Raw genomic sequence first — 16,486 nt, 5'->3', positions numbered from 1 at the left:
AAAAACACCTCTCCTAATTTCAACCACTGCAGCCAGTCAGCACGTCCAGCTCCCTGTTAATGAAGCACACTCCTTAGGAGGCAGAGAAGCAGAAAGCAGCAGCCGGGGGATTAATTATGGATTGAGCTGAATCCGCAGCACGACTGCCGTGCTTCAGAAGAATCCGACCCTGTACCAGTGAAGGGCTGTGTAGGAGAAGCCATGGTGTATTCCTATAAATGAGAGTATTGTCACGATCAGCCCACCATTATGTTAGGGTCAAACTTTATTGAGGTTTATAGCACCATAGGGTTTCAGATAATAGATCATTTTTGGGCCTGGATTGCACATATCATCTTCCAAAAAAGTGCACCTGTAGGTCCCTAAAACGTTGTTATTTGACTTTTTTTTCGAAACATACATTTATTTTTGACAGTATAATACAGATTTTACTCCTTCTTGGCAGCAGCCTTCCTCACGGCTGCCAGGGTGTCACTCAGCTCCTCTTGCTTCCTCTTTGCACAGATGTGTGTCCCCACCCTTTTTTTTTTGATGAATCTGAGCACACGCTTGTCTTTGGACAGGTTCAGCAACTACCATGGTGTGCCTCTAATAGGGTGCAAAGCCACACACCTCACAGCATCATGTCCCTGCTTGGTCAGACATACTCTCTATAAACTATGTTTAGGTTTGGTAGCGTTCTCAGTCACCCGGTGTCCTTTATCGAGGCCAACGGCCACAGGATCACCATGTCTCTTTTCACAGACTCGGTACACACAGGAAGGGTTATTTGATATTTTCAGTGCTTGTTACTAGTTGTTGCTGATGAATTAATTGACTTAATTGATCCAATTAATTGATTAATTAATTGCAATAGTAATAAATAATCACAATTTTGGTAGTACATCATGAAAATGAAATAAACACTTCAGCCACCAACCCATCTTTAAGGCAGTGAGGCAATACAAAATTTCATATTCAGACATACAGAGTTCCCCTGTTGAATGCAATTAAAAGTCCAAGCTTCTCCATGGAGTGCAGTTTCAAAAAGGCCCTGAATCATGAGGACTGCTTCAAATGAAACGGAAAAAAGTAATTGGAAGTTCTGTTGGGCCTCCAAACCGTGAACCAGCTCCCAATATCCAACCATACGGACCAAAGTGAATGAAATACACACACAAAAAACAGATTTGGCTTGAGCAACAAATACCTTTTAGAGTGTTCGTACCGGTGATGATGTTGTTGAGGATTTGGCTGACAGAGATGACGAATGTTGGACAGAATACAAATTGATATGTGGTATTAAATTCTAAAGGAAGAGCCGGGCTGCATGGGCACTGGGCTGAAACTAAAAGGCGGTGCATTATTAAATGCTGTAGTACCGACCCCCCCCCCCCCCAACCCCCCCGATGAGTCAGAGCCTCTGCATCATTTTTATCATTTTGATCCTCGGGTGAACTGAAAGCTGACCGCGGCAGTTTTTCCTGCTCGCATCAGATAGAGAGGGGAATCTCTCTTTGCATCAGCACCCAAGAAGACTGCAAGGGTGCTTGTGTTTTTCTTGTAAAAAAAGAGAGATAAATCTGGAGATGTCTTGTACTTTCATTTTACAATAAAAATTCTGCGCAATGTTCTGGAAGGATTGATTCCGTGTAGTCTGCCTGTGTGCTTTACAGCGGGTCAAATTACCGTCGTGTCTTTGACTCCCCCGCTGTGAAAACTACACCCACAGCTTTATTATGCATTATTGTCCTGTCAGATGTGCCCTGGCTTAACATGAGCCAGTTTCAAGGGTAAACTTCATACCTAATGTTTATTCATTATTTCCTGATGTTCAACAGAATGCGAAATGTCATTACAATTTATTTCACATGACACATAAGGGCCTCCTCTATGCTCGCAAGCACAGGCACTTACCCAGGTGTCATAACTGCCTCAGTATGTCATAAGACATTGCGATGCAACATGGCAATGCTACTCTACTGTAAAGCATCTCTGTAGTGAACTACCTGTACATTCCTGCAATAGCTTGTCAGTTCCATTAACTATGAATTGATACAACAATGGTAAATATTGACTTGACCTTTAAACAAAAATGGGCTGACTTTAGTTTCTACCTATGCAGTTATATAGATGTTATATGAAGCCCCTTGAAATAAAGTGTGAGGAAGAAAGCCGAGTTTATGTTCTTTTGATATTTTCAGATGGTATTGCAAATGCAGAAGCATATTAGTACAATAATGGCAAGACACATTTATTTTAAGGACAAATATTAAGCCTGAGGATCGTTTCAAAGGGAGTAAACATAAATGAAAGTTTCCTATGAGGCTCTGTGTTGGATAAATTCATTGAAATAGGAAAAGCAATTCAACTCTGTATCTAGCAGGACCTTCTGCTTTCAGTCTGAATAAACTGTTTCTGTACAAAAATGAAGCAGACATTGCCATTATGCCTCTATGGAATCAATTGACTTGACTATTAAGGATGCCCTGAGATGCATTCATTATTGTATATCCAGAGAGTCTCCTAATAATAACCAACAGGTGCATATCTCCAGTCTCACAGAGGGAGGAAACCAGGGGGAAATAGCTGGTGTTATGTGCCATGGAATGACTCACACAAGAAAATGAAGAGCCCTGTATTTATTTAAGGCCATCCTTGTTATTAAGATAGTCTTGCTCCACAGAATACTCATCTAGGCAGGGCTTTTTTTTCCTCTCTGCAATTTCGATCCATTGGTATTTATTTATTTTTCTGCGCTGAGTTCTGGGAAATGCCGGGGTAAGCCTTTCAGAGAGGATCAGGTGGAGATCAGAATGATAACATGAAGCAGGGCAGCAGCCAGCACGGCGAATGACAGCACTTCTCATTTAATTGGATGTTTATCGCAGCAGAAAAGAGGCATCATTCCCCATTGTCTGCTTTATCCACGTCTCTCTTTTGAACCATCCAAGGATCAAAGGAGAGAGACCTCAGCTCAGCACAGCCCACCGCGTGACACCCGGCGCTAACGCTTCACGAGGACGTAATAATTCTTTTCACTTGCCGTAAAACGGCACAAAGAAACGTGGCGAAAAACGGCATGCGGGTCACCTGCAAAATGTCAGCATCGTAATCTGAAATTGACTCGATTGAAAATTTTACTAGGCTTGACCGGCGTGCAAGCCTCGTTTGTGGTTAGAAGGCCCTACCTGATGCTGGGGGGTATTTGTCTTTGCAGATTTATTGGAAGGGTTGACGTTGTGAAAAACAGAGAAGGCCATTGAAATCATTTCATGTGGAGTTGAACCTTTCAGCGTAGGATTGCACCATTGTGCACTGGCAGCACAGTATACATTTTACGTGCATGTCCAAACAAAGACAGACGACCGCTGCTAAGGGGATACTAATTACTAAGAGTTTCAAATGATAGTCATTGCCTCTGGCTACTTCAATCCATTGACTGCACACGCATAACATGGTCACAACTGGGACGTAAAGAGGAATAGCTCCTCTCACTATGATGGTCACCATTAGTATGATGTAATGGTCTAAGAAGTCTGAGACACACGGACAAAGCATGGAATAAGTATCTGCTGCACAGACATTGTAAACATACCACCACACATGACTCCTTCAGGGACAAGAATGGTGGGACACAGACACCTGCTGTCAAGTCCTCATTTGACTCCTGTTTTGTGCTGGCAAAGCTGGAGGGTTACTGCATTGTAGAATATATTACCGATTAGTGTAATGCTTTAATGAAACTCAGAGGTGTATCAGTCCTGTCAGCCACACATACATCACAGAGCAGCATCAAATGAAATATTCATGCAAAATCTTCAACATCTCGCTGAAAAAAAAACTCCAATTACTTCTTGAAGTGTCAGTTCTTAAGCAGAGAGTACAGAGACATCAGAGACATCGTTCTATCTGGTGAAATTATCCTCCAACAAATATGTCTTGTTTGTTAGCTTCAAGTGCCAGCCCGGTCAGTAATTAATTCCTTTCACAGGGTAGATGCTTCTTCTCTAACAGATTTGCCTGTGTTATTTTCCTCACAGACTGAAAAGAGCTTTTGCAATGGCTGTAGAACTTCAACTCAGGGTTTGTGCCCAGTAACAAATAATAAAACCAAGTATTAATCCTAAACAAAATGCGTCATCCATGTAGGAAACAAAATATGCTCAAATGAAGGGATAGTATTAGTCAAAATTATGAACATAGACATTAAGGTCTGAATTGCCTCATATGCAACAGCTTGAAAAAGTCATTTCGGTTCTTGTGTGCATTTTTGTAGTAACCATGCTGCAGCATATTACAGAGGAAAAGCATTCAGGGCATCAAAAAAGATTCATGTGGACTAAAACTGGTTCAATGTGACATTGTTTTTCTTCATCTTTGCAGTATAGTAGAGTGGTGCAGGAATAGACTGATGTTGCCGGTAATATGAAAAGGATGCATTACAAGGTCAAATCACATGACTGAAGAGTTGTTTGTGTTGGCCTGTCGCTACTGCCCCCAGACCGTGTGAAAGACAAGTCTTGGTGTCACGCCCCATCTCTCAAGTTAATAGCATTTATTGAAAACATGGCTAGGTGACAGCAGGAAATGAAATGAGGCTATGGTGCTTAAACCCCCCACCCCCAAGAGCTGTTGTTGCACCATGGCACTAGGATTGAACAATGTTGTTTTGTAGAGGCCAAATGAAAGTCATTGTTACCAAAACCATCATCTCTCAAATCATGCCAACACGTGTCAGTCTGGACCATTTCCGACCCCAAAACATTGAATTTGGCAGCCTTGGAGCTGAATAATAAAATGGGGAACAGATATGAACGGATATACTACAGGGATATCATTTTCTTGTGCGTTCCTTACAAAGGGACTGCTTAAAGAGGATACACAGAACTTGCGCGTGTGTACACTGGGATGTACTGGTAGTATACTAGGTTTACTGGTCTTCATTTGTGGTATGATGGTAGCAGCTGAAATCATTCACGTGCACAAAGAAGGAAATGAAGAGGAAGAAGACCAAAAGATCCTGAAGACCTGTACTTGGTTAACAGACACTTTCTGTCTATGTGTCTGTAATTTCTTCATGCCAATAATTTTGAAATCCTTTGTTGGAGTGCAACTATTCTGTTTGAATTCATGTGTCCTTTAATTCAATGTTGAGCCTAATAATTTTATTAACCACAATGTATGCCCATGTTTACTGTGTGCGAATGATTGACTTTTTTCCATCTCTTCAGAGAAATGAAAAAAGGTAAACATAGAGTAGTAACATTGTGAAATGCTACCTAAACCTGTCCAGAAAATCATTTCTCAATAGCACGTGCTAAATTATTCAGTCTAAAATATGACCAGTCCTAAAATACATATGCACATTTCATTTTTGGAAAGAAACTGGCTCTGCTGTTAACTGGAGCCTGTCAGACAGGGCATGTGTAAAGAACCAGTGATGCATGCTCTGTCTTTCAACAAAGGAAAAAGGCTTACATCAATCAATAAAGGCATTTTGAGGATTATTCTCCTCTCTCTGAAGAGAAATCAGTTTTACACTCTCCCGAAAGGTTGCTAAAGAATCTCAGTAAATGCTGGACAATGTGAGGGGCACCAAGTGAACCAGGCACTGAACAAGACCGGACGAATATATAATACCTTTTGGAAGGATAAGAGATGCAATTCTGGACATGTACTCTGGGCTTTACACAAGCAAAGATTAGGTGCATTATGGCTGAAAATGATGTTTTGAATCTTTTCAGATGGTCAAGGCCAAATGGTGGAGGCGCTTTGAAACAAGAACTCTGAGTGAGTCACTTATGAACAGGTAGTTCAGTATTGTAGTTTCTTGATTTCCTTTCGTGCTATGCAAAGGCACTCAATAGAACACTGACATCACCTAATGAATGGTGGAAATTAAAATAGACAAAAAAGCTGAGCTTTGTACAGAATGGGTATTCTATCACTCATATATCCATGCACCAGGCGATAAAACACCCCTCATTTCATATTAATGCTCTGCTGATGTAAAGTTTCACTGTGGGGTTTCTGCTTGATGTATTGATGTAATTGGAATCTGTTACATACGAGGGAAATATATCATCCAGTAAAAGCAGCTGCAGGGATGAGGTAACTCTCAGAGAATATAAGAAAATCGAGCTAAAAAGATGAATGCAATGAATATCCCTGCTGCAATGAGACATTTCACCCAGAACGGTCTGTCATTTACTGCTGTAACGAAAACTTTCAAACTTTCACTGTAATTGCTCATGCACTACCATCCAGTCAGACTTTTAAACTTTATACATCACATTGAAACAAAAAAGTAAAGTTTTATCTTTGCAAATTGGTGTTTGTTAAAAGACAGTTGTTGTGTTTTGTTTCCTTGCAGGAGAGTAGGAGATTCAACTGATGTTTTGGTATGTTAATAATGGGTGAACACCTGTGATGGGCCTTAACATCAAAACTCACAGTACCAAATACAACATAAGACTCATTCAGACCTGGTGATATGTGATATATTTTTCATTTTTCTGCACATTGAGGACATTGGCTTATAAGTTCTTGCAATGGAATTTATAATGAAAATAGTAGGCCTACTGTTTGTAAAAATCTGTTGCCCTCAAAGATACTTTATGACACATCAGCTGAGAGTCAAAATGGATATTTGTCCACAGATTAATACATGCACTCTTCTGCATAGATTAGGGTGCTTGTAGAAAATACATGCAATCACTCAATCAGATTTATACAGGCCAGCACAGAAGAGGGTTAAACAACATCCGGATCTGAAAGAAGGCCGTTTTTCAAAATATTTTGGCTCCCTGTAATGACGTGCATCATGTTGCGTCATTTGCAAAGGCAGACGGAAATGCCTAGAAATGCCAAAACTTTTAGCTGACTCATTTTACAACCCACCGTGCAACCCAGTGTAGAGGCCTATTCATAGAACGGAGCTGTCAGAACTGGTACTCCATTATCGCGCGTAGTGTCATGTGAATCAAGCCTTAATAAGTATTTAAAGGAGATGCGAAACGTTAAGGTTTAAATTCAGTTTTAGAGGTCAGTTTCAAACAAATAACAAAACAATAATTTTCTTGACAGGAAGGAGACTAACAGTAAAATGGACATATCCGACGTAACATCAAGGAATTAAGTGGTCACCCGGCAGCCAAATTGGTACAATTTCCAAAGGAGAGAGTCTCGTCCTCGGATATACAACAGGGGGCAGTGTTGCATAGTCCGATGTAGAGGCAGTTTCAACGGGCAGCTCTGCAGCATTTGGGCTCCTGCTTTATAAACGGCCGGTATCAGGTAGTGGTGGTCGCGCTTCTGTGCATGTCAACAGTGCATTGGCGGTGCCTTGAGTATTGGCGTCAGCCTTTAGCCAAATCGGGAATTTGCCAAATCTGAATATAACAGTTTTAAAAGCGCCTAAAATTTTTAAATTTGAGAACCCCAACCCTACTAACCCAAAGTGTTGTTTCTTGATCATTTGTTTTCTGCCGATGCATAAAAACCTCTTTCACACAGACCAATATCATATTCATATTTTCTTTATGTATCAGCAGGCTATCTTTTCCCGGAGGGTGAAATTGTTTTAATTGTATAATAGTCAATTAACGATTAATCCAAGGTCAACTAAACTAGCTGTGAAATTAGACTAATTAAACATATTTGTACGATACATAAAATTAAATTTATGTAAAAAATTAATTTTAGCTATCGAAAAATCGTGTATTGAAAAAAAAAAAAAACAACCATAATGTGTCAGATAAATATGACCACTGTAACAAAGTTTAGTTCTTTCCAGTCGTACAGCTTGCGTGCTTTAGGACCGAGGGGGGAACTGACTGACTGGTATTGCTCGGTAAACCACTATCAAGCGAACATTCACCACGCTCACATAGCAGTAGCCTATTCGTCGTCCACAGCATGTATAGCCTACTCCGTCTCTGTATTTCAAAACGTGTGTCATTCGTCAAAAACGAAGGTAAAATGGAAATACAACTGCTTCTGTAGCGTATGCGCATTGAAGACAGATTTGCGTAATGAAGTGAGTTTAATTTGTTTGTTTATTGGTGATATATTCGCGGACGTTTATTGAAATCTTTAACTGGGGGTACAGCAAAATGGACTCTTGGGACTTTGGTGTAACTCTATAAAAGAATCTGCACGGTCCTGAATGTAAACTGGATAACCCAAGAAAAAAATTCTGCGGTGTTAATTGGCAGAGGTGCTACTTACCGTACCGCGGAGGGTTAGCTGATGTTTGGCACAGGGAAAACTCAAATCAGAAAGCTCTTTCACCTTGAAAGGTAAGTGTAAATGTGTTACTAGTCAGATCACGAACTTGTACAGCAATTGAATGAATGCACCAAGATGACATCAGTGCCTCAGGACCCAATGTAGATTTTAGCCAGGTGGATGGTTTACAAGCAGAAAGCAGACTGTTTTTATACATATCTATAAAGGCAGTGTCCGACATTGAATTGTACATTGCATCGTTTGAAACCCTGCACAATGATATAGGTTGACTTTTCACATTGAATATTCCTTTGATGGGATTGAAAAAATCTTGGTAAGGAACATAAAATGAAAGCATTGACAGACATCCCTTATGACATTTCTTTTGAAGGATGCATACGTCAAGTAAATTGCTGTGTAATAAATGACTTCCTAATGTTAATCGCATTACAACAGCCTATTCCGGTCGCGATTTGATCTTTGAGTTTAGAGTGAAACATTTAAATGGACAGAAACGGAACTTGGGCCACTATCTTGCCAGTCCAGTGCAATTTTGATAGCCACACTTCTGTCAAGACATCGAGGGACCATAAATGCTAAGTACCATGGACAGCTCCTACTATTAGATCTCAAAGCATGAGCGACTCTGAAGCCCTTCTTTGTATTAGAATGTTGCTATGGCTTACATTAGGTGTGCATAATAGTAATGTAGTAAATGTTTTCAAGTAACGTTTTAGATGTAAATACTGATTGTGTGTTATTTTTTAGTTAAAGAACTTAATGTTGAATGCGTATGAATTAATTTTGAATTTGAATGAACAGAATAGCTGTACTTGCTGGCCTTAGCCTCGGATAGAAGCTGGGAATAGGAAATGTATTAGGCTATACTACAAGCGCTGTTTCAGTATGCCGGAGGTATAGGGAGAGAACTCATAAATGGGGGAAGTAATCAAATCTAAGCTGATCTTGTGATGCACAGCTAATGGACTTCTTTTTAAAGTGCAATTTCTGTATTGAAGTCGTCAAAACATTACGTTTACATCAGACAAATTCAATTTTCACTTCCTTGCTTGAAAGTACATCGAAGTAATGTAATGCTTGATGTCTAGCACCAGAGACAGCTTAGACTCAATATTCAATAGCTGGTGTTGACAGACATTGTATTTGATATTGACTCAGAACTATCTTACCATTTTCATTAGTATTGAATCTGCAAGCAGCAGTGAGAGGCCAGCAAAAGGAAATATATGACACCTTGTTTTGTGAAATCTTCATTTGCTTAAATAATTGCAGAACTGTATTGTGTGAACTGAAAAGGTTCACAGTATAAGCAGCGGTGCTATCGAGGAATACAATGCAGAACAGTATGTAGGATGTATAGAGATAGAGTGATGTCCACGGGGCCAAGACCATTCCCGATTCAACACTCTACTGTTGTCATTTGTTTCTCCGGTGTTAACAGATTGCAATGCGAAGCGAGGCTATTTCGTCATCTGTCGCCTGTCAAGAAAAACCTTAAAGATCAACAAAAAACGCACACACACTTCACTGCTTAATCTGAATAGTTCACTGTAAATGTGTGTCTTTTTCCCAAAAAGGTTACATCAGTGGTTCTTGCCGTTCAATGTCATGTTTGGCTTGATGCAGCCGCGAAAAACTAACCGTTTTGCCACATTTGCATTCGCTTTTTATCGATGTATACAGTACGTCCAGGTTTGTCTCCTCTCTCAGGGTTCTCCAGGCTCCCTCTGTCCACTTTTAGCCACTTGTCACCGTAACGCATATCTGAAATGACAGCATATGCACCACCAACACTGTGACAGCACCTAAAATGTGGGGGATTGCATCGACCTGTCTCTCTCAGTATCTGCACTGTTTCCAAGTCAACGATAACAAACACGGAAAAATAAGGCAACAGGACTTTACATGGCCTGACACCACTGAAATGTCACGCTAACGAGCAATGTGTCCTTTGTCTCCGATGTGTCTGCACTGAGGCCTTTTTTAGAACCTACCCAAAAAGCGATTTTTCATTAACACTGAAAGATACGCTCAATCAAGTCATTTGTTGCGTTGTTTTTGCCACATTTTTCATTGACTTTAGCGGCCTCCGAAGTCACAGTGTTACGTGAGTGACAACCACGACCTTATTTAACGTGTTACTCAGGGTAAAGGACGGATGAATTGTTTTGAACTGTATGGAGCTGTATGCATTTTTAAACTACAGTAGTTCAAGTGAGCTGCCAGCTTTCTGTGTGCAAAAGTAATGCCTCACCCAGCATTGCAGGTGTCAATATCCCCGCCCAAGGCTTCACACTGTTAACATAAATGGCGGTACTTATGTGATAACACTTTCAGCTGTAATTGACTCATCAAAGCACACATCAATGCAGAGAATGGAAATAGCATATCACGACCAACCCATTCTATGCACCTGGCCTGTGAGCCTTTTAAACCTATTTAGATTCAGAGACAGTCACATTCAACACTAAGTTTCATAGGGACAGAATTTATCAAAAATTGTCAGCCTCTGTAACATATAGTATGAATTTCAATACACATAGCTACCAACAACACCCATTCAATTTAAATTCATTCTTTATCTAGACATTTAATGCTGTTATGAAAAATGACTACAAACCTAAAGGTACAATAACAATACAATCCAGACATTCGTAGGAAAACACACAGCCATGTTGCACTGAAAGTAAACCATTGAATCAATCAGGGAGATGTGTATTGCATTTTTTTCACATATTGTATGTTGAATTTGACTAAATATTATTTATCTTTCTAAAGGAATGAGTGACATAAACAATGTATATTTCCAGGATAGTTCTACATTTAATTTTCTATTTTAGAATAACTATTGCACTGTATGTTTTTTTTTTTTTTGTATTTTTTGGCTTGTAATTCACCCTTATAAAGAGTAACATGATAAAACATACAATCTGACTTGTACATTCTGTAACCCATTCATATAGCATTTTTTTAAAGAAGCAATTAAGGTTGAATGGTTTTTAATTAAGGCTCCAGCTCTTGAGTCCAATATGCTAAGCAAAGCCCTCTTCAAAGCATCCACAAAGACTGACTGACTCATGCTTCTGTTACTCTGTTGGACCTATGACTGCTTCAAACTGGATTAAATCCCTCGGTCCTTTGAGATTTTAACCAAAAAACTGAGCCAACACAGAGCGACAGATCAGTGGCTTGACTCAGGACTGTCAAAACGTAATATTTGCGATTTATTTTGTCAATAATATAAGCATTTAAGACAAATACAAAGAACACAGTAGAGAACATTGGCTCCCTTTTGGGAACAGAAAAGAATAATACCCAACAATTGGACCCGAGGACATCCTGTGAATAAAAAGAGGACACAATGACCTCCAGCAGCTAATAAAAGTTGGTTCTAATAAAAGTTATTTAGCACATACAGTATCAGGTGCACATCTCAAAATAACGCTGTTGACTGATTGTTTATTATCCTCAGCCCTTTTACATAATCAAATTATACTGTAAAACTGTAAAATGAAGTAATCTGAAACCTCAATGGCATCTGAAAATAAATCACATACTGTGTGGAACCAAGTAGAGATTCATCAGGGCTGGTGTCCTCTTTCCATTCCCCCCAAGATCATTCTTAGATGAGTTCAGCCTTTTATTCCAGAGCTTGAAGCTAAGGGATGGATAAAACCTGCTGGACTCCAGCTGGCCCACAAGGCCTAGAATTGTGCAGTGATCTGAATTAAGCCTTTGTCAGAAGGCAAAAAAATAAAGACCCCCCCTCTCCCCCTTCAACAAAACAAAGCAAAACAAAAGCAAAGCAAGACACGAAAGCCGTGAAATGTGTAATTGGACACAGGGGCACAGGGACCGCAGTTTCTGAGACTTTAGCAGGACGGGTCTGACCTGTCAGGATGTCCGTCAGACACTGGCAGCAGAACATTCCTCCTCGGGCCTTGGCTTCTGCCGCTGCCGGGCTCAGCAATTCTGGAGCCCATAGAGGAGGCAGCCGTGGAGCGGCGGGGAATCAATAGCTCTGACATCTACTGCTTACGCAGAGACCCCATTTGCATGTCTGGAAAACAAAAGCTCACGAATCTATTGAATATTGGGGTTGGGGGTTGTGGTGCTAGGCCCCACAAATAGTGGCGGTGTGGCTGTTGATGTAGTGGAAGGGCTCCCGGGCTGGAGACATCGTGACTCACCGGCACTCCTGGTTTATTTAGCGTTGCACCTCCTCGGAGTCTCTATTTATCTGCTCCATCTTTCAGCCAGGGGTTGCTTCATCAGTATTCACCTACTGCTCCTCTGAACTTGTTTAAAGAGTGTTCCATTGTGATTTCGTGCAGCAAACATTTTCTTTCAAATTAAAAACAGAAAAACCCTGTGACTAATCTGTAAAAATGATCACTCCATTGACCTGGCATTAAAAACTAGTGCGTTTGCAGGTGTGCACACCTTACTCAATGACGTGTCAGGAGTCTTAGGCTCAGCAGTACTGACTAAGTTGGTGGTTGTGAATGGTATTTGCATTATTTAGGCAAATTAAATTACATTGAATGTGGCACACAGAAATTGATTGGGTATAAGCAGCTGGAAGTACATGTTAAATGGTTGAGCCTGTCTTGGCAGAATTCTTTGTGTAGAATCCTGAACACTTGCAGGGCATTTCTGAGCCAATTGGAAATGTGAGACAAACCTGGGGTACCAGTGGTTTTTCTGTTGGGGGTGGGAGGTACCGTTCAAAAATCTGCTCCAGTGGGTGAATGGAGAAGCCGAGCACACAACAGTGCTGGAAGTGAGCATTCGCTGTACCAGGTTGTTGGTTTCACTCTGCATTTGAGTTAAAAAAGGCAAACATAATGACAAGACGAGTGGATCTGATTCTGGCAAATCTGGTGCTATACGACATCACGCAAAACGTTATTGGAACGAAATTGCTGTCCAGTAGTTGTAAGAAGCGATACTAACATTTGCCTTTGTTTTCTGTTAAGGAAGTAATCATGAACTAATTGTAAAAAGTCGCTCCTTCTTTTTTGGAGTATTAATTTTGGTCTTCTGGTTCAGACTCAGTGACAGGACCTGCGTGGGTAGATGTAATATGTCCATCCTGACTGACACAAAAACGCTGATTTGTCTGGATGAATGGGCAGTCTGTCGAGTTTCTGCTTGTCAGGAGTGGTCTGCTTGATACACTAAACCCTTAAGGGTGTAAAGAGGCTAGAGCAAAACACAAAACTGAACTCCACAAAGACTCACCGTCCCCCTCAGTTTGAAGCTTCGACCAGCTGACTTGGTGATTTCTTTTCTCAATGTCTCACAGAAAAGCACCCCAGTCTGCCCATGCTGTCCCAAAGACCCCTATGAGGAGGACCCCCTCTAAGAGAGGGATCGACTGAAACACCCCCCCCCCCCAGCTCCCCTCCGACACCCGAGAGCCGAGATGGAGGGATCGACGGAGGAGAAGGAGAAGGAGAAGGAGCTCCCCACACCAAAGAACGGGGGGGGAGGAGGCGGTGAGGCGGTGCCAACACCGACGCCAACGCCGGCATGCGAGCGCAACGGGCTAATAAACACCCGGAACCTGATGGTGGAGACCAAGGAGGGCCTGGTGTCGGTGTACTCGGCACCCCAGTACCAGGGCCACGTGGTGGTCAACCTCTCGCCCCAGCAGGAGCGCAACGGGAAGGGCGGCGGGCCCCCCCAGCTGCTCAACCCCAACACCCTGCCCCAGGCTGTGGACCCCCGCTTCCGGCCCAATCTCATCCTGTGCCCGGAGAGCGTCTTCAAGGCCTGGGGGGACGGGGACTGCTGCGAGACCACCTTCATTGAGGACCTCTCACCTGCCGCCAAGGAGGGCCTGGTGTTCGCCGATGGCAAGTTCCTGGACCTGTCGGCTGAGGACGCCAAGATCCAGACCCTCTCGTATGACGTGGACGACGAAGACGAGTTCCAGGAGCTGGAGGTGGGTGCAAAGGCTCTTGTGCGCAAACTGTTGCCTGTTGATTTGGCTGGTGCAGATGTGTTCACAGGCTGATGTGCTGTGCAGCTTCATGGTGAGCACAATGGGCAAACAGAGAGAGAAAGAAAAGAACGCCACATCAATCCAGTCAAATTCGACGACAGCATGTCACAAATGCCAAATATTACAATGCTTCCTCGTAATGTTTGCAGGCCTCAGGCATTTGCAGTATCAAAGCCCTTAGTCAAAAGGTATCCTGTGGCATACGGTGGACCTCACCCAAAAAATTATGCAAAATCTGAGAAATGGAACACGTGGGAACATTTTAAATTGCATTGTTGACACGCATTAAGGCAGGTGAAATCTGTAAGCAGCCATGAATGTTTATGAATGCTTTTGGTAGGTGGTATGTAGGCACGGTATTATGTAAGCTGTGCAGTAATACCCTCGCTATGCAGTTCAAATAAAGTGTTATGAAACATTCTGAGGAGTCAGAGAATAAGAGACGCACTGCAACGAACACACACTGAAGCTGAAGTTAGTCATAATGTTTCAGAATTTAGCTCTTACGTTTCCACTGAGCTGGACACCACTTTGAAACGAATTAGCATTTTCAGGCAAAAGACACCTTAGGGAGTGAGGGAGCGGGGTGGATATTCAAGCCAACAGGTGAGTCAGAAGACCTTTGGCTCCATGGAGGACATCATGATTTTGTCTACCACCCCACCCCCATCTCTCCCTAAATGTGTTATCCATAGAGACCGCAAAGGCGGTGGCTGAAGAAATCATAGCTTGCTCCTCCTGGAGTTCAGTGAGGGTCGGGAAGGCTGTAGGAGTGTGGGCAGGAGCGGAGCATCATGGGTGAGAGGGGGGAAAGAGGCGGTCTGGGCTGCGGGTTCCTGCTGCAGCCCGGCTGTTCCCTCCATCTGTTCCGAGTCCGATGCACAGACCCAACAGGAGGCTCCGAGCGAGACGCAGAAGGGAAGAGGAGCTCGAGCGTCTATTGTAACCGAGGGCTGCAGTGATGGTCTAATGGCAGCTAATTGTTTTAAGTGACCCTAAGGTTTAGTCACAGCCAGTAGCACAATCTAAATATGTATATATATTTTTATGAGGGCACATTTAAAAAGGGCCAGTTATTTATTTCTTGTCCTTATGGCATATGGTGGCATATATAGCTTACATATGAGCCATTTAGCCTTCTGCGTATTTTCCACTGAAGCAATTCTAGATGATTACATTCCAGAAAGATACAACCATAAGGTGCCACCCTGGACTGAAACCTGTGACCCTGTTACACGGCCATCCACATCAAACACCGTACATTTTAACACAGAATATGAGAGGTAAAAACAGTTTTGTTTTTGTCTAAATGCTAGCAGTATTTGATATATTATTACACATTACAATATGGAATTCATAGTCCTGTTCACTGCAAAAACAAGCTACTGATATTGTAGCATGTTCACTTAATAAAACAAAACCCATTTCTGAATGAACAGTGCACAGGAAACAGTATATTAGTATATTAGCATAATTTCTCAAGGAATAATAGGTTTTGTCACCAAATACAAAAAGCCAATGCTTTCAGAGAGAAACAGACAAAAATTATTCCATACTCTAGACATTTATAAGCTACAGACTATAGACTAGACTGTATTCAATACATACAGTGACATTGAGTGACTTGGTGATATACAGAAACAATTTTCTTATTTCCATTGACTAAAATAATTCTGATAAGGAGGTAACACTATTAACATCCTCACCCAGGCCTTGCAAAAACCCTGTAAGTCACTTTTATAGGGAACCATTCACAGCATTGTTACCTATGAAGAAGGCCATTAACCTTCAGTATCTTGAAAGGCCAATAAGTCTCCTTAATTATCTTACCACTGACTGTGTGTTTTGACCTTTTGATAAAATACTTTTGAAGTCCATTTTCAAATCCAATTAGAATTACACTTGTCTCCTTTATGAATTCACATTTTTCTGGCAGTTTGAGGTTGCTTATAATTCAATGCCCGACTCCTCGTTTATGAATTCACATTTCTCTGACTCTTCGACATTCCTTATAATTCATGCCTGATGCGGAATTAGATTAGGCTATTACCCGTTTTGCTGCCACATACAGTATTCAATTGAGGTAAATGGGAGGTTGGGAAGAAGTGCAGGGATATGTGGCAGGGATTTGATGATAGCTCAGAGATTAGAATGGCCATATTCCTCGTTTTATTCCCTTTGGTCCTCTGTAACTTCAGACATCAATTTCGGCAATGGGGAATAAAACTCTGAGATTGAATTACT

At 41.6% G+C, this 16,486-nt stretch overlaps 1 protein-coding gene and 1 pseudogene across 3 annotated transcripts in view; one reads left to right on the top strand and one right to left on the bottom strand.

Moving 5' to 3' along the window:
* Nucleotides 1-428: 428 nt before the first annotated feature.
* Nucleotides 429-12,412, bottom strand: LOC118790372 (annotated as a pseudogene).
* Nucleotides 7,868-16,486, top strand: part of LOC118789652 (synapse differentiation-inducing gene protein 1) — a 34,169-nt gene continuing 25,550 nt past the window's right edge. The window contains exons 1-2 of one of the 3 annotated variants that reach the window (XM_036546147.1): nucleotides 7,868-7,957; nucleotides 13,541-14,182. In XM_036546147.1, the coding sequence (XP_036402040.1) occupies nucleotides 13,661-14,182 (522 nt within the window). In that variant the 5' untranslated portion in view covers nucleotides 7,868-7,957; nucleotides 13,541-13,660. Of the gene's footprint in view, nucleotides 8,283-13,540; nucleotides 14,183-16,486 lie in introns of all 3 variants that reach the window. The other 2 variants (XM_036546146.1, XM_036546145.1) reach the window with 2 other exon arrangements.

Source organism: Megalops cyprinoides, chromosome 15, assembly GCF_013368585.1.
Source record: "Megalops cyprinoides isolate fMegCyp1 chromosome 15, fMegCyp1.pri, whole genome shotgun sequence".
Lineage (NCBI taxonomy): Eukaryota > Metazoa > Chordata > Actinopteri > Elopiformes > Megalopidae > Megalops > Megalops cyprinoides.
This window is presented reverse-complemented; position numbering and strand designations above follow the sequence as displayed.